This window comes from Sceloporus occidentalis, unplaced genomic scaffold (genome assembly GCF_023333645.1).
Source record: "Sceloporus occidentalis isolate IW3139 unplaced genomic scaffold, rSceOcc1.0.p SCAF_12, whole genome shotgun sequence".
NCBI lineage: Eukaryota > Metazoa > Chordata > Lepidosauria > Squamata > Phrynosomatidae > Sceloporus > Sceloporus occidentalis.
Genome location: NW_028316992.1, coordinates 19,298,122 through 19,321,439, shown reverse-complemented (window position 1 = coordinate 19,321,439; position 23,318 = coordinate 19,298,122). Strand labels below are relative to the sequence as shown.

General features: G+C 39.9%; 1 protein-coding gene across 1 annotated transcript in view; it reads left to right on the top strand.

The window, feature by feature from the left end:
- The window catches only part of ABCA12 (ATP binding cassette subfamily A member 12), a 144,167-nt gene that overhangs the window by 79,292 nt on the left and 41,557 nt on the right, over positions 1 to 23,318 (top strand). The window contains exons 23-35 of the mRNA XM_089477824.1: positions 2,401 to 2,730; positions 5,062 to 5,131; positions 5,557 to 5,691; positions 7,053 to 7,208; positions 8,517 to 8,703; positions 9,727 to 9,945; positions 10,792 to 10,988; positions 11,521 to 11,681; positions 12,065 to 12,301; positions 13,608 to 13,740; positions 17,588 to 17,840; positions 19,683 to 19,769; positions 20,881 to 20,974. Coding sequence (XP_089333950.1) covers positions 2,401 to 2,730; positions 5,062 to 5,131; positions 5,557 to 5,691; positions 7,053 to 7,208; positions 8,517 to 8,703; positions 9,727 to 9,945; positions 10,792 to 10,988; positions 11,521 to 11,681; positions 12,065 to 12,301; positions 13,608 to 13,740; positions 17,588 to 17,840; positions 19,683 to 19,769; positions 20,881 to 20,974 — 2,259 coding nt within the window. The remainder of the gene's footprint in view (positions 1 to 2,400; positions 2,731 to 5,061; positions 5,132 to 5,556; positions 5,692 to 7,052; positions 7,209 to 8,516; positions 8,704 to 9,726; positions 9,946 to 10,791; positions 10,989 to 11,520; positions 11,682 to 12,064; positions 12,302 to 13,607; positions 13,741 to 17,587; positions 17,841 to 19,682; positions 19,770 to 20,880; positions 20,975 to 23,318) is intronic.

Below are 23,318 nucleotides of genomic sequence, written 5' to 3'. Positions count from 1 at the left end.
GAGAGCAGGTTCAAACCACTTCCAGTTGACCTTAGCATTTTGTATATAGCAAAATGGTCTTATGTAGTAAATTCTGGAGGTCCACCTGCTGGGGTCATGACTGGTGTGACACTACTGTTTTTCCTCCTTGGCAGCTGCCCCATATGGTACTTTTGCAGTCACCTGTAGAGCTGAGACCAGGAAGAGTGGGTGCCAGTTGCATTTGCAACACAGGGACTCTGGTCTGAGGCTATTTACTGCATACCAAATGCTCTGGGGTCATTCTGTTATAAGCACAGCTGGTGTCCACCTTCCCAAAACATCTCTAATTTTCTAGTAGACAGGACCTTTCCCAAGAGATCCTCTCCCAACAACCATAGTCTTAATCATGTATTTCTTTTGCACACTGTAATTGGTGCCCATGACAATTTCCAGGGCCATAATTAAAATATGTGGTTATTGTTGTGTGCCTTCAAGTTGTTTCTGATTTATGGAGAACCTAAGGCAAACCTATCACAGGGTTTTCTGGGGTGCAGAGTGTGTGACTCGCCCAAGGTCACCCAGTGGATTTCCATGGCCCAACGGAGAAATGAACTTGGATCTCTAGAATTGTAGTCCAAGGCTCAAACCATGTCATGCTGGCTGTCCCATTTAAAAGATGAGACCCTGCCATAAGAAGTTTACAGTCTGATGCTCCTTAAATTTGATGACCTTCAACAGCTGTGCTTAGAGGGAATAGTGAAGAGGAGAACATCCCCAACACTTTTTTTTGCACCTTTTGAGTTCTGACAGAAGTTACGAACTTCCAGACCCCTAGAATTCAACAGCCTACATGGTTGCTGCTATGCTGCCTGGAGGATACTGGGAGTTGTAGTCCAAAAATGAATGCTTTCATTCTCTGGATTATAGCTTCATCCAGAGCCATAGGCTACAGATAAGAACAGAGCAAAGATGATTAATCTAATCAAATCAGTGATTGGGAGCTGCTCATTATTTATATCCATAATTTATGTACATCATTATATGCATCATAAATACGAACATATTTGCTTTGGAGTTGGTCCTCCTAAGATGATTCTACATTCCCAGACTCTTGCATACCATTTTTTTTCAGGCTGTTTCTTGATTGGGCTCTGAGGCATGTGCAAGATTAGATTTCCTATGAGATAGCAGAGCGATCAATGTGAAAATCTTTTCTGTACCTTAACTTGATTTAGTTTTCAAACTGAACTTGCACCAATGAAGCAAAGGGTTCATGTAATTCCTTGCCTCAATAGTCAGTGAAAACCTGCAGTATACACTCTGTAGAATCAATTGTTGCCTTAGCCCAGCTATTGCCAAGTTAGCAGATGTTAGTTTTAAAAATGAGCTGTTTGCACAAAATATATTGTAGTGTACAGACTGATTGCTGTGATTTGTTCATGACTGGGTTTTCTAAACACGATTGGGACTTCCAGAATCTTCATTAATAATTTAATAAATCCCACAGGTTAAGCAGAGAAAATGGCCCAGTAAGAAAAGCATGGTGTCAGTCCTCCAGTGATTAACTGTAGTATCCATGCCAGCCTTTATCCTGGGTGGACATAAGCTGCTGCTGTGCACCACAAGGCTTCTAGTGTTACTTTTGTGCCATATACTGGAGTGGTTCTGTACTGTAAATGCCATGTGTGGAAAGGCTAGGAGAGTTGTGGGTATGTGGGTGTGCTCTGCATTACTACAAAACTGCATAGCTCTGAAGATGAATGGAGCAAAATTTTGCCCTGCATCAATAGCATTCAACCATACTGTCAACATCTCCATTTTAGAATATCTGCCTTTATAATCGTCGAATAATATGTGTTCAATCCAGAGCCCAAAGAAACTGTATTTTAAAGGGAGATGCATGATTTATTCAGTCGTCTGGTCCCAATAAAAGGATAAGCGGTGCTGTAATTCTTAAGGCCTCCAAAACTAAACATGAAATTAGCATTGTCTTCCTTTTCTGTTTTGAACAGAATATTTTACCCCCATCTTAACAAGCCTGTCCTAGAAAAACCTAAGGTAAGGCGTTTGTGAGGTGTCCACAGTTTGGAAACTGTCTGATAATGTGCACATCTGAGTAGTGCATAAAATGTATATATTTCAACACTTTTTTAGATAGTGGTGGGATACATGCAAACAAAGCATACAATTGAATAACACCATTAAATTGTGCACTTTAAAAATGGGCAAGGAAACTAACAAGATTTTCTCTTATAAAAGAAAGAACAAGAGAGAGAAAGAGATCAACAAATAAAAACCTACACTGAAGCAATTCAAACTGGACTTAGTGGTGGGGATAGAAGGAAGTCTACAAAAATTGGCCTGGTAGAGGGACACAGCACATTGTAAAACATATTTAAACTGAACTGAGTGTATGTTTCTTTTATTTCTTCTCTATAGTATATGAAGATGATGGGTGTCAATTCCAGCAGCCACTTCTTTGCTTGGTTCATCGAATGTGCCACATTCCTCCTGACTACTATCATATTTCTGATTATTATCTTCAAAGCTGGGAATGTCCTCCCCAAAATAAATATTGTGATCTTGTTCTTGTACCTCGTGGACTACAGCTTCTCCATCATAGCCATGTGCTACCTCATCAGTGTCTTCTTCAACAATACTAACATTGCCGCATTGGTCGCTTGCCTTGTCTACATCCTGACCTTTTTCCCTTTCATGGTCCTCTACATTGTTGAGAATCACGTGAGCTTCTCAGTGAAGAGTTTACTGGTAAATTTCTCTGTGTATTAAGATACTGGGAAAAGGGACATTTACAACTGAATTTCCATCTGTGGTCAACCTGTTGGCTTGTTTTACAATTAGACAATAGCAATGGGTGTTTTCATCTAGGAAATGACTAACGTCTAAGGAGCTACCACACAACAAGATATGAAAGTAATAGTCAGATGGTTGGTCTAGACTCTGACTGACTGAAACTTTCCAGCATTTCAGAAAAAAGTCATTGCCAGCTTTTTGGGGGGATGGGGATGCCATGTACTGGACCAGGACTTAGTACATATATGAAAAGTTCACTGCTACTAAACTATGTTCTTCTCCACTAAAACCATTGTTTTTCTAAATAGTGTATTACCTTGTTCACCTAGCACTTAATCAAGTGATGTCTAAAATAAAGATGGGAAGGTATTTTTCAAGAGTCAACAGAATAGATTAAATAAACTGTATATGTAGTTGTATTGACAGATGAGGATAATCGAAAAGACAGAAATAGGCCTCATGCAGATGGGGCAAAAGAAGTTGCCAGAGGCCGCTCCCACCCTGATCACTCCCCATTCAGCACAGAACCACAGCAACCAGCCACTGTGGCCCTGAGACCAGCCACTGCCATGGTCTATAATGGACTGCTGGCAAAGAGTGCTTTTTTGTGTGTTCCCTTTTGCACTGGGTTTTGGCTACCTTAGGCAGTCTTGGGGTGGCTTCAGCCTTATCTGGCAGCATGCATCATCTGAATACCCCTGTATTGGCCCAAAGGCAGTGTTTTTGGCCCATCTGTTTTGGGCCATGGTGATCAAATGATACGGGTACCAATAATCTCTTTATAGATGTCTTTGGATGATCGCATCCAAAAACCAGAGTGTTAGTGTATTAATTCTGTATTAGAGTAAACACTGCCCACCCCACTGTGTTGAATTTGTTTAAATTCAAGTTGTTCCAGTGAAAGCCAGTGTGCCCTAATGGTTACACCTTGGACACATGAAACCCAACTTTAAATCTTTAATACTGTGAAATTGAGTAAGCTAGCCATGCTAGTGCCCTCACTTCCATCTACATCATAGAATTGTTATGACGATCAAAGGATTCTCTTTGACAGAAAGATACAATCTAATGAAAGAAACATGTTTCCTCATTGGCATTGTGCTTGGTTTTACATTAAATTAGTAGCTTCCATATTCCTGGGGCAACATTCATGTAACCCAGCCACATGGTTAGGGGCCAAGTATATGGGGTCTTTCCCATAGAAGTAGCATTAAGATACCACTTATATAGTTTTTTAAAATTCTTAATTAAGAAAGGGTAAACTAAGGAGTCACTGGCAGAGTGACTTTTGGGTTGGATGTGGGATGCTACATTCCAACCAGCTTGAACTTCATGCTCATTCAGTGACTTGTTCAGTTTTCCTCTTGTTGTCTTGTAACTCATCTTTCAAGGTTGAAGTGAAGATAGAATGAGACATAGATATATCGCATTGGATCCTAATTGGGTTTGTGCTGGAGTGAGAAAGTTTCCCTACCCACTCCCTCCCACAGCCAATGGTAGATAGTGGCCCCCATATCAGTGGGTCAGTGAATCCACTCTGACGTTTTATCTGAACATGAAAGGAGCAGTCCAAGGTGCTAAAAATATTTGGAAGGTAGGGTCCTGCACTTTGGGTAGTTCCTTTAAAATCTGGACAAGAACCCAGGGTGGATACACTGCCCCAGCCTCAGCCCCAGTTTGCCTGCTGAAAATGCTTCACAGAGGTGAAGTCGAAGGCCTTCATGGCCGGCATCCATATTTTTTTGTGGGTTTTTTGGGCTATGTGGCCATGTTCTATAAGAGTTTATTTCTGATGTTTCGCCAGCATCTGTGGCTGGCAAAATGTCAGGAATAAACTCTTCTAGAACATGGCCACATAGCCCAAAAAAACCACAAAAAGCTTCACAGAGGATTGGGAGACCTTGCTGGATGGGATGGGTTGTAGTGCAAACTAGATGGGTGGGAAGTCTCCCAAAATCAAGAAAAGTCTTCTATGAGTGGAGTCCTTCCACCAGTGGAAGAAGATAGGGCCTAGATCCAACCCAATGTCTTCAGCTGTTGGAAGAAGACAAGAGGAGATAAAAGCCTTATTTGTATTCTCTTGCTCAGAAATTATTTCCTGCTGTTTTCCTCTTCTTGCACTGTTCTTTTGTTAAATACCTTTTCATCCTTAGATGAATTGTGCTGCATACTTTTATTTCCTTTATTTGTATTTCTCTAAAATCTGTACAGTTTACATGTGTTCATTTAGGTATTTGTATGCAAATATTTCAATAGCTTTATTCCATCTTCCCTTCTTTTTTTCAGAGCCTGTTGTCTCCAACGGCATTCTGCTATGCAAGCCAGTATATATCCCGCTATGAAGAACAGGGCATTGGTATGTGTTCTTTCTTCTTCTTTTTAAGCATTTTATTGTATTTTATTAAAACCATCCACACAATAAAATTACAAAATTTACATACAAATACACTATCAACGTGAACATAAACAAAAATCTAGGCTTAAACATAGCAAATACCAATAACAACAATCTTAACAACAAACAAGTAAACAAGCAAAAGAAACTGACAAATGAAACTTCCTGGACTCTTTTTGTCATCTAAGACAACTCTATCAACACTTCTTTATATATATATATAGTAACCTCATATCATGGTATGTATCCTTTCTAAGGAATAGATTTCTGGCTCGTCTTGATACAATCTGGTCCATTATCAAAAGCAATAATTGTGCTTTCTTTCTTGTTTGCTTTCTTTCTCTCTCTCTCTCTCTCTCTCTCTCTCTCTCATTCATTTTTAATAGGTCTGCAGTGGGATAACATGTATAGCTCACCTATGTCAGGAGATGACACCAATTTTGGCTGGATGTGCTGGCTAATTCTAATAGACTCTTTTATATATTTAATCCTGGGCTGGTACATCAGAAAAGTTTTTCCAGGTAAGTAGAACAGATGATTAATACAAACAGGCTATTACAACCCAAAACAGAACGCTAATAGACTTCAAGGGGATCATTTAGCTATTAAAACTGTGTTAGATGGACAAATGATGGACAAACTTGTATTGTAGTCACTACTGGGAGGACAATAAAACCAATCCATTGGAAAACAGTAGCAAAAGTACAGTTATAAAATAGCAACAAAAATAATGTTATGGTTGGGGTTCACCACAACATGAGGAACTGTATTAAAGGGTTGCGGCATTAGGAGGGTTGAGAACCACTGGTGTAGGGGGTCTCTACAAGAAGGAGGTAACTCATGCTGTTATTATTACAAGTGTTATAGCTAAGAAGGCTGGCGAGTCCTAACACTGGGCAGAGTGAGCCAGCTACCTTAGGTGGAAAATCAAGAATTGTGTGTACCTCCATCCCCCTAAATGGGAAAGTTGTTCTTAACTATGCTGAAGGATACTGTCCCATTTTCATTGCTGAAGTAAGGTACAGTTGTCAGGCCAATGGAACGAAAAAAGCCAGTATCTTCTTCTTTGCCACAAGCAAACTGACTCAAATTAGTATTGGGATCACCACAGGGTAATCATTTTTGGTGGTATTGCAGTGCTGATCTAAAATGCAATTTCATTCTTTGGTATTGCTTTCATATGCAAGTTAGCTGGAACTCTCCATAAAATAATTCCTTGTTCTATTATCGGGTTTTATGTTATTAGTTTGATGTTGTACAGCAGTCACGGGCATTAGACAGCCAACATTTTTCTCCTTGGCTATGTTGGATGGGATTGCTGAGATCAACAATGCAAGAACCTCTAGAGCAGTGGTTCCCAACCTGTAGGTTGGGACCCCTTTGGGGGTCGAATGACTCTTTCATGGGGGTTGCCTAAGGCCAGTGGAAAATATCTATTTAATTACGGTTATGAAGTAGCAATGAAAATAATTTCATGGGTTTGGGTCACCAGAACATGAGGAACTGTATTAAATGGTCGCGGCATCAGGAAGGTTGGGAACCACTGCTCTAGAGGGTGGCATGATGCCCACTCATGTCCTAGTGGCATCAACATGGATCATTAAAGACAATGTGGATCTACCTTAAGTATATTAATCCCATTCAGAGAGCTAAGGGAACAAAATAGGATGCTCATCAAAGCTGCAGAAAATGAATGCCTAAAAATATTTTGTGATCACATTACACTCATACTGTTAGTTTCTTTTGGCCTGAAATGAAAAAAAAGATTGTGTTAAAAGTATTAAGAAGTCCACCTATTGTGGAGCAAACCTTTGGGGGGGAAACTTAACTTTTAAAGAAATCTCTCACTTTTGCTTTCTTTCCTTTTATTTTTAAATTACAGGAAAGTATGGCATGGCAATGCCATGGTATTTTCCTTTCCTTCCATCTTACTGGGCAGAGCAGTATGGTTACAGTCCATTGTGGAGTGGAAAGGCAAAAGCCTATTTTTTCACAGATTTCTTCTTCAGAAAGCAGCCAGAATTTCCTGAAAAAATGTGTAGGTATTACAGATTATTAAATGTGGAGAATATAATTTGTTAGATGCATTTACTTGATATTGTTGTGCCACTGCCACAAAACCCAACAACTATCTTTGAGACTGAAGGTTCACAGTTGAAACTGAAATACTCCTCAAGCCGCTTGCATTTGGGATGTTTATGTTACACATTTAGGCAACATAAGTATGAGGAAATTCATTGGCTTATCTTCTTTGTAAAATTGAAAGGACTTTCTAAGTCTGAAAGCTAAATGACAGACTTGTTTCTTCATAGATATCTGAAAGAGAAATTATTTAGTTTTAAGTTTATGGATGTGGAGAGCCAGCATGATATAGTGGTTTGAAGACTGGACTATGACTCTGGAAATCAGGGTTTGATTCCCTTCTTGACTACGAAAACTCACTGGGTGACCTTGGGTGAATCACATACTCTCAGCCCCTGAAGCCCCTGTGATAGCTCTACCTTTGGGTCACCATAAGTCAGAAACAATTTGAAAGCACAGAACAACAATGACCATGTATGTGCCATCTCATTTGAGGTTTAGTATTTCTTCAGACAGCAATGTTTCTATTTTTCCTTTTGACATCTTATGCATGTACAACAAAGATCCCTCTATATAAGAAAATACAAACACAGCTCTAGTGACCGTCCACATTGATGCAGGTCTTCACTGGCATTCTGTATTTCAGTTATGGATTCATAATGTTGAGTGATGGATCAATAACTGTTCCATGTTCATAGATAGCTATGTTGGCCGAATCAGTACGTAGAGAGATCTTGTAGCACCTTTGAGACTAAGTGAAAGTAAGACATTGGCAGCATGAGCTTTCATAGACTTCAGTTTACTTCCTGAGATGCAATTGCGAGTAGCAGCCCAACTTAACATCCAAGAGCAAGAAAAGGAGGTCTGCTCACTTGCCGAACAGGGTCCAAGGAGGATTACCTTTTCAGCTGCCTCCCACTAGCTAGCATGGCTGTGGCAAACTATGAGGAGTTGCAACAAGACCTCTGTCAATTACTCATACCAGCCTCACTCTCTGGGTAAAATGTGGCTGAAAATGCCACCCTCCTTGTGCTCTGATCAGCAACTGAGCAGACCTCCTTTGCTTGATGTGACTTCTGGCTGTTAAGGTGGGCTTGAGCGATGGGGTCAGAAGACATTGCTTATTTACATATGTGTAACTAAGTAATTGGTCTTATTTCATCTGTTTTCTTTTGCTGAAAGGTGTGCATGTAGCTCAAGTGAAATTTCTCACTGACTCAAGTAGTACAAACCAATCATTTTTCCTGCTCTTGTTGTTTTACAGATGTTCAGAGTGCTTTACCTTGTAACCTTGAACCTGAACCTAACCACTTAAAAGTGGGAGTTTCTCTTCATGGAATAACAAAGATCTATGAATCCAAAGCAGCTGTTCAGAATCTCAGCCTGAATTTTTATGAAGGAAACATCACTTCATTGCTGGGTCACAATGGAGCTGGAAAAACTACCACTATGTAAGTTCCCTTTGAAGAGGCATTGCGGAGGACTACAAAAAATACAGCTTTTGTGGCTTGTGAAGATAAGTGATAAAATATGTGGCATTTTTATACTTTAAAGTGGGATTGGATGTTGTCTTTGAGATCTGCTTTTTGAAATTATTTTATACCCTATACTTTCAGAGCGCTTTATCTGTCTCAGCAGGTCTTTTTCTCCTCCACAAATGAAAACAGATTTCTTGTCATTACTGACAAGAACATTTAAAGGATTTTTCTGCTCCCAGGCCAGAAGATGTATAAGCAGTAACATTTGCTAAAGCTTTTCATTTTGTTGAATTACTATTATTGGACACTGCAGCAGCTAGGCCTGTTGTCTGATACACATAGTGGGAGAATGACCTGCAGTAACAACTTCAAGTAACACTGTGCACTATAGTACCATCAATGCCCAGCAGGCCTAAGATTCCCTGAGGCTGCAGGAGCAGAAATCTGCTGGGGCAGCTTGCTCCAGCTTTGCCAGATGGTATGAAAATCATGTTCTGCCCAAATGTCATTAGAATTCCAGTTTTGTAGATATACTGTATCTATGGTCAAATAACTGGAATAAATTTTAGAATCTGATGTAAGGATCACCCTGTTGGGCCTGCTTTTCTGTCACTAAAGTGAGTGGTGGGCAGAAGTTAAATGACATTTTGTCACATTCCTTGTTCAAAACCCTGAAATACCCAAATTATTATTGTTTCTAAAATATTTATTTTTAATTTGAACATTTTGACTGAGATCCTGCATTCTGAGTCACATTGTAAAGTTCTGCACAGATAGAACTACAACATATCCTCCCTCTTAGGTCAGTGTGCCCCTCCACTCTCCACTAGTTACCAGACTGCTGTATAGATTTTGGTGGTGTATAAGGTTTGTAGAGGATTCCGTGATAAGGAGGAAAGCAGCCATGCTTCTCCTTTTGGCTAAGGAATTGGAAGAGCATGGGTTGCAGGAACTGGTTCTTGACCTAATCTTCTCCTCATTTCTTCCCCATTGTAGATCTATTCTAACTGGTCTGTTTCCTGCTTCATCGGGCACTATATTTGTTTATGGTAAAGATATCAGAAGTGACCAAGATGTTATAAGGAAAAACATGGGGATATGCATGCAGCACAATGTACTATTTAGTTACCTGACCACAAAGGAGCACTTACTTTTATATGGCTACATCAAGGTACCCCACTGGAGCAAGCAGGAATTGCTGGAGGAAATAGACAGGTACATCAGAGTGACAAAAAGGAGAGGGGCAGGGAATGCAACTTTCTCTTCATTCCTATGATCCTTACATTTTGTGTGGGAACTGCAAGTGAGAATTGCACAGTTACATCAAAATGGGCCATAACCTGTTTCAGGGGGGAAAGAAATCTCTGGTGATCATTTATAAATGCAAGACTGTTTAAAAAATATGCAGAATTACATAGAGAACCAGTTTGCTGTAGTAATTTGAATGTTGGACTATGTCTCAGGGAGAGCAGTATTCAAACTCTGGCCTAACTTTGTGCCAGACTGTGTCCTTGGCTCATTTCACAGAGCAGTTCTGGTAGCAGATCACACTGCTGGCCTATTGAAATACTGATACAAATATTTCATCATATTACTCCAATGCAAGCATATTCCTTTTGCCATGAACAATAGCTCTTGTACTGCTGTTTTTCCTCATTTATTATTGTCATTTTTGTTTAGTTTTACTGCACAGTTTTTGAGGCTGCTTTGTGTCACTTTAGAAACATAAATCAGGTTTCACTGTCCATTGAAAATGGGTTTGTAGTTGCTTTGTGTCACTGGGGCTGGGAAACAGGCCAAGTATACATTTGGATCTCCCATTGCAATTCCAAACAATAGCTCTGAGCCCTTTGCCCTTATCTTGTTGGCCAAAAATTCTGAAAACTCTTAAAAGAAAAATAAAGGAACCCAAGTCCAAAAGAAGTGTTAAATCACAGTTCTTCCAGATCTGCGGAATTAATCTTCCATTTGTGCTAATGGTTTAATATGTATAGGGTCTTTTTTCCTGAGTTAAACACAAGTGAACAAATTTATTTCATTCTTCTGGTTCATGTTTTGAAGGAGTTTGAAGGAAACAGGATTATACAACCATCGTCACAAACTGGCTGGCTCTTTATCAGGAGGGATGAAAAGAAAGCTGTCAATATCGATCGCCCTTCTTGGAGGTTCAAAGGTTGTGATCTTAGATGAACCAACCACTGGGGTTGATCCGTGTTCAAGGAGAGGCATTTGGGATATTATATCAAAGAATAGAAAAGGTAATATGGGCATAAAAATTGATATCCTAGGTTTCTGAAGTGATGGTATGAAAAGTTGTGTCTTAATACTGTGACACTAGTGCTAAAAAATTATTTGGGAATCAAGGTAAGTTTGAATCATTATTGAAGCTCGTGAACCAAGTGGTAAGTAGTGTAGTGGGGAAACTATTTGTTCTAATGCTAGAGGTCTCAAACTGTGATTTCTATCGGCCAAGCTATAAGCATGTTATGTCCTGTATCACCAAGAAACCAAAGGATTTGCCCGCAGATGCGTGAGCTGAACTGTGTTGTGTTGTGTAGTGCTACAGGCCCCACCAACTGATCCAGTACCTGGTTAGGTGAACCAGAGAGCCAACACTTGCTGACCTGTCTTAGGCCCATTGGGTTTGCTTTTCTGTAACTTATACAATCTCCTAAAAGGGAGATGTTGCCAATGTGACTGCGAGTTTCTGCCAGCCCCCTCCCTCAAACTTCTTGCTGTCTCTGGATCTAAGGGCAAATTATAGACATGCTGCATGTTTTGTATTTTCAGGCAGAACCATCATTCTTTCTACCCATCATTTGGATGAAGCTGAGGTCTTGAGTGACAGGATTGCATTCTTGGAACATGGGGGACTCAAGTGCTGTGGGTCCCCATTCTACCTCAAAGAAGCATTTGGCAGTGGATACCACCTGATCCTTACTAAGAAAAAGGTGTGGGATTTGTATGCAAACTCTTGTATGTTCTCTATCAGTAACACCTGTTTAAGAAGAAAGGTGAAGAAATGGCACCTGCTGATAAGTATCTGAGAGGATGCAATGAATACACAACAATAGGAAGCAGTAAAATCCAAGATGGGTGGCCTGAATAGGAAAAGGAATCAAATATGCGTATGCTACTTGATTAACTTGCTAAACAAGAATAGGATTTTTATTTTAGTGCATATACATGTACACACAGCAGCTCTTGCTTGAGGTGGTTAGATGCTCACTTCAAGACCAATTAGCACTTTCATTAGCATAATTGAAATGGTATGTCTTGAAAAGCCATTGCTGATGCTGAGTTGTTTTATTGTGGTGTCTTCCTTTCCCTATAGGGCCCAACTCTAAGCCTTGCAGATGAATGTGATACCTCTGCGGTGACAGCCATGATCCAGTCTCACCTCCCAGAAGCCTATCTCAAGGAAGACATTGCTGGGGAACTTGTCTATGTGCTTCCTAAGTTTAACAGTAAAGTTTCGTCAGCTTACCAGTCTCTCCTGAGAGGTCTGGACAATGGCTTGAATGACCTCCATATTGGCTGCTATGGAATTTCAGACAGCACTGTGGAAGAAGTTAGTGCCAACCAATTTTTAAACATTTGTTGAGCTGTTAATATCTCATTGTTATTGCTGCAGTTTTTACCCTGCTGACTTACTGACTGTTGTTTTGCTGTGTTGTTGTTGTTCTTATTGTTATTTGTGAGCTGCCTGATAATACTTTTAGTGAAGAGTAGTACATGAATTGATGCGGATGTGTGTGTAAATCTATCGTTGATTTATTCTATTTCTATCCCTCCTTTTCCCCAGATTGAGACTCAAAGTGGCTTACATCAGTTAAAAAAATAATTAAAATCCACAAGATAAAAAAAGTTGAAACATAATTAAACAATCAGAAAAAAAAATTAAAACCAGGTTAAAGCATATTTCATTAAAACACACACACACACACCAGCACAACAATTAGCAGTATCCAGCGCATTGTGTAAGATGGGCCATACACAAGCACTCATTAAATGGCTGTTGGATAGAAAGGTCTTTGCTTGTCTGTGAAAAGAGAGTAGGGAGGGTGCCAGTCTAACTTTTCTGGGAAGGGAGTTTCAAAGCATTGGGGCAACTATTGAGAAGGTCCTTTCTTGTATTTCCACTAAATGTACCTGTGAGGGTGGTGAGACAGAGAGAAAAGCCTCCCTAGCAGATCTTCGAACACAGGCTGATTCATAAAGGAGAATATGGTCCTTTAAATAAGTTGAACTTGAACCATTTTAAATCTAGAAATTGTTACTATTATTTAAACAGAAGTAAATGCATTTTATCATAATTTTTTGTGACCGGGTTACTCTGTGATTACTCTGAGCAGATAAATGTTTGTGTGCATTTTCAAGACCTCCCCACCACCACCAGCAGCAGCACTGCTTTCCCTTCTTAGGATTCTCTGTATTTAAACCAGATACAAATCACAGTCCTCCAGATACAGGATCTCTTCAAACAGTGGGTGGAACTTAATAAAGTAGGACAGATATGCTTCTTGCATATTCCATATTTCTAAAGGACAGTGCAGAAGAACTGCCCTCCCCCCAAAGTGAGCAGAGTTTATCCTAAGAGAGCAAAGTTTGGGGTAACCAGATGTCATAACCACAAAGGAGGACAAGGCACCACAAAATGTAGGACATTCAAGAAAAATGGAAGACATTACAAAATAAAAGCTAAACATACAAATGTAAATTCATGCTTCTTAGCCATGTTCAAAATGGAGGACATTTTGAAATACATCCTGGAAAGTGGTTGAAATGTAGGACATATTCTGGAAAAAGAGGGCATCTGGTCACCCTGAACGTAACTGAATTAAAATTATTATTTTTTAAATATTGTTGTTATTCAGGTGTTTCTCAATTTGACCAAAAATATGGCTGAAGATGAACAAACTGATGCTGGCTTGTCCGAAGAGGACTGCAATTCAACTACAGAGACTGATGACTTCTCTGTGAGCTCTGAGAACTTCACTGAAAAAGATGGTATGAATTTGTCCATGATTTGTATCTCTGACAGCCCAAAAAATAGCTATACTGTCACCTTCCATTGGATGTGATTCTCAAAGAAAGAGGGGCCCTACTATCTAGAGAAATTCAGTGTGACAATCCCCCCAGGGAAGGCTAGGCAGATCTGGAGGCAATCTCCAGTTAACCCTTGTGTTGTTGTCCTGGGACTGTAGTATTTTTCACTTGTACAACTGCTGCTATTGGGATACTCAGAAATATACCTGAGTGCTCTTGCTCCCCTTGCCCACTAAGAAACATGACTAACCTGCTTATCTCTTATCCTGTTTTAAACACTGAACCTAGAATCTCTGCAGGAAGGGTTTGAGAATAAAAGGTTGGAGACAATTTTATAATTTTTCCAAAACCAGTCTATGAAAGAACTAGTGAGATAATTTAAAAGGCTTGCAACATGCCATTCCACAAGGTTTGTACAACACATCTAGTTGTCATTACTAGGCCAGCACAAGTTGCGAGTTGCGACCCATGATTCCACACAGAGCGCCACAACCATGTATTGTGGCCGTTGAAGTGTCGGACCATCATCCTGTTTTTTTTTTCTTAGTACAACTAGAAATTTAGCAAGCTTTGGTGGAAGACAGGCCTGCCATAATAAATGAACACTGATGAAGCCCAGTCTTAGCCATGTCAATGTGGGAATAATCAGTGAGACTTTCCAAGTAAATATGATTTATACAGAGGATGTGTCAGTCCGCCTTCAAAGGAGTATGTAATGAACCTATTCTTTCAGAGCACAGGCAACATTTCTGGAAGTTAATGTGTTATATTATAACTTTTGGCTTAATTTATAAACCTGCCAATTTAAATCTCAATTATCATCCAGCCTGTAAGGACCAGAGGGTATAACACAAAGAATTCATATTTCCAAAATAGCAATTTGCATACAGGAGCTGGCAAACACAGCTAGAAAACAAGCTTGACTCTTAGTTCTCATGGAGGTAATAAACCTCCCACTGAGTTGTGCTATTTCTGTCCCGGTAGAAGCTAGGTTTCTAGCCTGGTCTGCACTGACATGCTAGTTTTCTGTAGATATGTTTTATTCATATAGAAAGAATCAAATAGTATGAGTTCTGCTCTGTAATCTGAAGTAGTACAATCCAGACAGTTAGCCATCCCAGTGTGAAGTTTTTAACACACTAAAGCCACCTGTACCATTTGGCAGTTTTATCTAGTTATTTTATTTAATATGTTCCTATTTTGCACTTTATCTCAAGCATTCCCAAGATGGCAAAAATGTGGATACGAGTGTGAGGACTTGCCTACACATAAACCTGAATCCGCCCCCTGGACTGGTTGCATACTCTTCTCAGAGAGAAATGTCTGACTGAGAATGAGCATAACAATAGTCACAAATAATAGAATCATAGAGTTGGAAGAGATCCTAAGGGCCATCCAGTCCAACCCCATTCTGCCATGCAGGAACTCATAATCAAAGTGCCCCCAACAGTTGGCCATCCAGCCTCTGCTTAAAGACCTCCAAAGAAAGAGACTCCACCATTCTCTGAGGGAGTGTTCCCAGTGGACAGTTATATAAACAAACTGAGAACAAAACAGGGCACTGTGCACACATGAAATGGCTGTCACTTACATTGTGAATACATCATATAAGTATGTACACAGATCATAGACAAAGGCCAAAAAATCAAATTACACTTTCCATGTTCTCATGCTGGTAATTTTATTGGATTGATTAAATGATTCAAAATCTTTATAGATCACCTTCCAACCTGCCAGGGCCCTCAAGATGATGCACAACGGAGACAATGCTCTCTTCCCTTTTCATAATAGTCTTGTGTGGATCACCCAGGCAAAAATAGCTTCTACATCACTTCTTGTTGTGTGTGGTATGTTGGTGCAGCCTACTGGAAGGTACCCTTACACTTCCTCTGCCAGCAGTGCCAACTCCTGTCACCATTGTGCTTTCCATATTGCATATGATTAGTCAACACACAACTCACTGACAAAATCCCAGGTTCAGTCTCTGGCATCTCCAATAAAACGGATGAGGTAGCAGAGCAGGGCCAAGACCTTTGCTTGAAATCCTGCTGCCAATTAGAACAGACAATACTGTTCTAAATGGACAAATAATTTGATCTAGTGCACGTTTCTTAACATGCCCCTTTTGCCCAGCACCTGAGCCAGGGCTCATCTGAAATAATCCCCTGGAAAGGGGGTGGGAGTGATTTGCACCTCTTTTGTAATACTGGTGGTTCAGTCAGCTCTTGATACAGCACCTCTGCTTGACATGTGGATCTCTCTTAGCCTTCGCTGTGGGTCCAAGTTGCAATGCAGAGAAGATTACAGGTTGCCAATCCCCATTCTAGATGGTGATGGTTCTTAGACTAAAGCTGCATCTGCAGAAATAAGCAGTTTGGCACTGTGTTATCTGCCATGGCTCCGTGCTATGGAATCCTGGGATTTGTAGTTTGTTGTGGCACCAGTACTGTCGGACAGAGAAGGCTAAATATATTTCACAAAACTACAAATCCCAGAATTTCATAGCATTGAATGCAGCCTAGATTATTATTAATAATAATAATTTGTTTTATTTATATACCGCTATTCCAAAGATCATAGCAGTGAACAGCAAGTAAGCTAATTAGCAAGTAAGCTAATTTGCCCCCAACAGTCTGGGTACTCATTTTAGCGACCTCCTCGGAAGGATGCAAGCCTGAGTCGAGCTTGGGCCCTTTTGCTGGTCTTGAACTCGCAACCTTGTGGTTTTGAGTGAGAGGCTGCAGTACAGGCATTTAACCACTGCACCACCAGTGCCACCCAGAACCTAGATGGTTCTTAAAAAGTTTTTCTTAGCCATCCCTTGCATTCAAAATGCCTGCCCTGTTCCCTTGGTATTAACAGCAACTGTGTGAAGTAGATTAGACTGAGAGATAGTGCAAGGTCTCACAGTAAGATATGTGATGGCACAGGAATTGGAATTCGTATATTCTCCTAGCCTAATTTACACCCTCTAGTCACTTCACATTTCAAAGCTAGGCCCATACTACCTGGAAATCACATATATCTCCAGCTCAATATGGATCCTTATTTTTTTAAAAAATCACCAGCTAATTGTGGCAATATCTGTACATTAGAGGCTTTACATAATTGTTGTGGTTACTGCTATTTGTGATTACTGCTGTCAATTGATGAGCTTTTTATTTCAGTTTGTATTTTTAATTTCTTCATTAGAAATTGTATTGATGTGTTTAAGGCTTAAACAAAACTTAATGAATTGATATTTTAAAGAATGCTTGCAGAAAACCATGGCTCATTTAAGTTAACGAATAAGTGATGGGAATACTTTTGCAGATCTGTAGTAAAGGCTTTTTTTGTCCATCACAATGTACAGTGTTATGCTGCCCACACTGGGAATTTTACATCCTCTTAGAATGATATTCTTGTATGAAACCTTAGGGAATGTGCTCAACCAAAGAAACTGTAAATCCTATAAAATGCATTGGCCAAAAATACTACGATTTTTGAAGTTACCACTCCTGGGAAGGCAAAACTGCTACAAAGTATCAACTTCAAGGATTATCAAGGATTTGAATATTCATTTGATAAACAGAAACTCCTTTTTTAAACAGCCTCATGTATTCTGGGTGGGATGTATCAGACTTTGTAAAAGTAACTATTTTGGATTAGAACACCAGAATCCACCGCCAGCATGGTTGGCTGATGGATACTGGAGGTTAATTCACAAAAAGAATTTTTCCAAGCTCTGAATTGAAATTACAGTACTGTGATGGAACAAGACTCAGTACTTAATGTGTCATCATATCTTATTTCTGTTCTTGTTGAATAGACCAAGCACTAGTTCGGATGAAGAAGTCAAACAACTTTTCTGTATTGGTGAGGCAGGCTACTGCCTTGTTCATTAAGAGGTTCCATCACACTCGGCGCAATGTGAAAGGTTTCATTGCTCAGGTCATCCTTCCCGTACTCTTTGTGACAGCTGCCATGAGTCTAGACACCTTGAGACCGAAAATGGCAGAATTCCCAGCCCTCCACCTCTCACCCTCCATGTATGGCTCCTCTGGCCAAGCAGACTTCTTTGGGTAAATATTTCTTTCATATCATTCAGTTGTCATCATACATCTGGGGCAAGAAAGTTGTTTATGTGAGCATGCATTCATGTGATTGAATCGAGGGGAAAAGGAAAGCCTTTGCTGGTAGTGTCATAATGATGTATGCTAGGAATTGTAGAGGACAAGGCAAAAGACAAAAAGAGGATTTTGTTCAGTGTAGCAGTTCTGTAGCTTTGCAAAACCAAGAGAGTCTCTGTATATCTCTTGTGGAGCAAATCATGATGCTGTTGTGAGATGATTTAAACAGCAGAGAAAAACTTTTCAAAAATGCTCAGTTGCAATGGTTTTGACAGGTCAACAATGCCTTTTATTGGTTAGTAGTACCTTGCAATTACACAAAGTATTGCTAGTCAATCAGCAAGTATATAGGCATGGTTCTGTTCTCCTCTGGCCTTACCTCTCCCATAAGTTGGTTTAGTTCCAGGGTTTTCCTTGGTTACCCTCAGGCAGATACTGCAAAAGTATTGGACTGTAGTCTCTCAGTGAGTGTGTGTATTGGAATGCCCACTTCAACAATCTGATGTCAGCAAATCATACCTATCTGTCTGTTTTTCAACTGCTTAAAATCTAACTTGTATTGGTTCTGGGTATTAGAGTAAATCTTCAGTCAAAGAGATTGCCATAAGTGTTGACTAACTATTCAATGCATACTCTGGTTCTCAGTGCCAGTAAAATGTCGGCCTAATTCCACTAGTTTGAAGCCAAAGAATATTAAAGATTATATGAAGCTATGCAGAAATACATACACATTTTTCAGTTACTACTTTGTTATTTTGAGTTTCAGAAACTGTTTAGAAAATAGTTTGGAGATTTGGTGTAAAGGTTGCTGATAGAAATCTCTATCATCAAATCCCATACCCTGAAGCCCCAAATTGCTTTTTCACTACAAGCTCAATTGTAAACAGTAGTTTAAGGATTCAACTCTGAGAGCTGTTTGTAGAGGAATCACTTCAGAATGACCAGTGGGAAGACTTGTAGTCTTCCATCCATCTGTGTTAGAGTTTATTTTTTTGGCGTGTGGCTCAGAGACAGAACAGTCTCCTACTAGGAAAAAAGCCACAGGAGAATCTGGAAATAGGCTTATGAAATAAAAGCTAATAGCTCTCATTTGAAAGTGGATGTCTAGGTAATGCTGCCAACTTCAGAGATTCCCCCCCCCCCCCCGCCCAGGGTAGCTAGTTAGAAGACTGTGCCATACTATCCTTTAAGATCATGGTCTAACATTTCATCTGGTGAAATGCAAACATTGATCGATACCAGAAACAAATTACCTTCTAACTGTGTGAACACCTCATGTTTATTCTGTGTTTTACTGCACTGAGATATAAAACAATATCTGACGCTTACTTTGCTCACTTAGGGCTGGAACAGACTGGCAAAAAAGCCAGCTTTCCAGCGGCTTGGAGGCATGGTTTATGCACAACATATGTCCCCTAGCTATCAGGAAGCCACCGTGAAGCTATCCAGCCATTTACACAATGGCAGCTTTTTGGCAGTCCAGCTGTACAGTGTTTAGATGCTGCAAGCTGCAGGAGCACTGAAAACCTGTGGTGGTAGTGGAAAGGTTGCCTTTTTTTCTAGTGCAAAAATAAGTGGCATTTTGCTGCTTCTTTTTGCACCGGAAAAAACCCTGATTGGAGCCGTGGTATGCAGTTGCTGCAGCCCCGATCCAGCATTCAAAAGGGTGGCGTCGAGCCACCTCTATATGGCTGTCTGTTTCGGCCCTCAGTTAACAAAAATGATACTTATTACCTATTTTGCTGCTTATAATATTATGAATAACAATTTTTGGTGTGTATTTTTAAATCCTAGAAACTACAATGAAACCACCACTGCTTTGGTGGAATCATTGCTTTCTTTCCCTGGAGCAGATAACACGTGCCTGAACAAAAGTAATTTGTAAGTAGCTCTTTTTCCCCCATTTAAATTCTTATTGTGGGATGGGAAAGGACAAAAAATTAAGAGTCATCAAGGATTAAGGACATCCTTTGATCATCTGCAAATCTGTGAAACCCAAATGTCACATCAAAACAAGTCAAAGACTGTCAATCCACCTATGAAAAGGTTTTCCAAACATACTTGGGAAGTTCTGTACAATGCAATTCAACGATCAGTATCTGACGCAAGACAAATAACTTGCATAAAAAAACATAAGACTTGCATCACAAACCTAAATACATTTGACCAAAAGTAAACCCATTGAGTTCAGTAAGACTTATTCCCAAGTGTGAGTACCATTTCCGCCATGAAATGTGCATGTTAACCTGTAAGCAAGTTTACTTACTCTGAAGTAAGTAACCATACATTTTAGCTTTATAACACAATACTAGACTTACCTACTCAGAAGTAAGGTCCTGTGAATTCACAGTGAGAATGCGAGTACAGCTATAGTTACCCCAGCAATAATTACTCATTGGGGACAAAGGCTAAAATGGTAGGCCATCAATATTCATAGTTGTTCCAAATGTCTTGTCAAATTGGCTGAGAGGTGGACAACATGGTGGAGTTTCGTCTAGAAAGCTTTAAAAGGGTCTGGTGACTGACTATGCACAATTCTTACAAATACTTGGGGAATTATTTGTGCAAACTGTACATGATTAATCAAGTCTCTCAATATTAGCCAATTAATGATTTGACCTTGCAGCGCTTTAGAGCATGGGGTTCCCTTCTGATTCCAAGATAATTGTTATTTTTATGTAAATTACTTCAGTTTCTTGCTAAGGAATTTGAAGCAGGTCTCATTGGACCTTTCCAATCAATATCACAAATTCAACAACTAAAAAGAGATTGACAGAGCAATAGGCAGAACCATTAGGAATCAAGCAGGGCAGAGCAAATTCAGCTTGCCTTGAAGCAAGGGGGATTTGTTGGGAACTCTTGGGAGAATCAATAAACAAAGGTGATCACCTGCCAAGTGCCTTGCATTAATAGGAGCCTGCCACCATATTACTATGCGTCATCTGTATACCTGCCTACAGGAAATGTCAGTGTTAAATCTGCTTACTTTCAGAGCAAGTTTAAAGGAAGATGTGCCTGGCATGTGGGTGTTCAGTGGGAACCGGAGTGCTCAATATTCTGTCTGCAACTGCACAGACAACAGACAGGTAATGTAAAATTAGAACTCCATGAGAGGAGATGTATGTGAAATAAACAGCAGGGACTTATAGTTGTTCAGAACTTGTTCCACAAGGGAATGGATGGCTCCAAGGGTTGCAGATTTGAACATGGGCTGCATAATGTGAAACTATGTGTCTGAATCCATTTTAGATAAATGGGTGACAGGAATCCCTGTCTCCTGCCTGTCACTGACTATGCAATGCTTTTGGTCTTTCATAGCTGGAAGAATTTACAGATATATTTCTTTTTATCACATTAACTCCCAAGTATGCTGAAAGCCATACACACCCAGGGCTGCTTCACCAACAAACCAGCTGTCAAGAGTTCATGGATTTAAATTGCTCTGCAGTGCACTCTGAAGTAAATTCAATTACATTCCATGGGTTGTATCTGAAAGTAACTGGTCAGGGCCAGTTAGGCTGCTTAAGTCCCATTAAAGTAAAAAATTACAACCCTGCAGCCTGATCCTCCAATTATATTTACTGTTTTCACTGGGAATTATTCCAAACTAAATGTGCATAGGATTGTAACATTTTTGTAACTAAACATGCAGAGGATTGAAAACCTTTGGTAAGAGGTGGTATACTCCTTGAATGAGGCAGGGATGCTTCTCATGTTATAGGTAGGAAATAGAAATTATTTAGTGACAACTGAAAAGCTCATAAAATGGGAGATGAACATTGTGGTCTTCAAGGTTAGTCTTCAGTCTTAGTCATAAATCAACAGGGATAGCTTGACCTCCCAAGGAGCACCTGTGGAGGCTAGTTCATCAAAATGCTGTTCTCATACTATGACATTAATTCCATGGCATTAAAATACCTATATAGTATTGCGTTTGGATTGAAGGGAATAGGATGCCTCCCTTCTCCGACTGATCATCCTGTTCCACTTTTACAAATGGTTGAAAAGAACGATATATAAAGTTTAAAATAATGTGTCAACTATCTACACTATTTGTCCATGCAGAACTGCAGCCTCAGGACTGAACTAGACATAAAGTTAGCTGAACGCAGTGAGGGTGCACATTGTTCAGTATGTAAATAGCAGCCTTGACACACTGATCATAAGGATCGCACTGATCATAAATCCGAAATATAAATTTATTTATTTATTTATTTATTTTTTAAAAATAGTCCTTTAAATTTTTCTTTAAAAACATCACATCTTACCAAATTTTCACTTTAACTACATGAAACTATGTATATGTAAATACTTTTAGGCTGTGCATATGATATTGTAATTTGAAGGTATAAGTTTAATTTTGCTAGTTATTTATGTCATCACTATTACCATTACATTCAATGATAAATGGGAATTACGATTTACTAAGGATTCTGTATGGTGTAGTATAGGAGAAAGTCAATGGTGACACCATGAGTTATCACATTGGGTGACACCAACCCTAGCGATGCCAGTGGGGATAAAGAAAAGCAGTTTAACTCTTTCTGACCCTACCACAACTGAGTCCCCCTCTCCCAAGAGAAGTTACTTTTAGTAACTGGGATTTTTGTGGGCATGATGGCAAGAAGAGAATAAGCAACTCTGCCCCCACCTCTTGGCTCTTTGGGATTCCTCTTGGATTCTGTTTACATAACAGAACTGTGTTCCATAATTGCATGGACAGAATGAAAGCTAATCTGGCCTTATTTGAGTATGATTACCTGTGTGACAGACATGGGACTTTATCACACAAGCCTGATGTCCCGCCCCAATCATGCTAGTTTAAGAATTCAAGCATATTGGTTTGGCATAATTTGTTATCACACTTTTTCATGAAAGTGCTTCAGTGATCCATGGTCAGGTGATCTGTTTTCCCCACTGTCTGAGAAAGGTGTTAGCGGCCAGGATTGCTCCTCCTCCCCGCTCCTGAAATGTAGGGCTGCTATGTGCACATTCACACAACAGCCCTGCACTTTGGGCAGAAGCAGGCAGACCTACAATCACAGCTGCCAACTGCCTACTGAAGCCAATAGCTGTGTGAAAGTGCAAACAGCAGCTAGTTTCAGGAAGGTGTTGGTGGCTATGATCACTGCGGGAGGGAGACAAGGCAGGGTGGCAGAATTATGCCCAGTCACACCACATGACTGTCTGAAAAGCTGAATTGCAGCAGAAGGGACCTATCGCACAAAAGCTGTAATGCAACAGCAGCAAGATTGAGAGTCTATTGATAGGTTTGGCCCAACCATGAAAACGTGCACTACAGTAACAAATGGAATGCAAGGTAACAGCAGGATGGCTATGATATCATGTGATAAGTACCAATTAAAGACACTTTTATCCTGCTACAATTCCACTTTACTAGCTGGTGTGATAAAGTCATTGAAGATTATC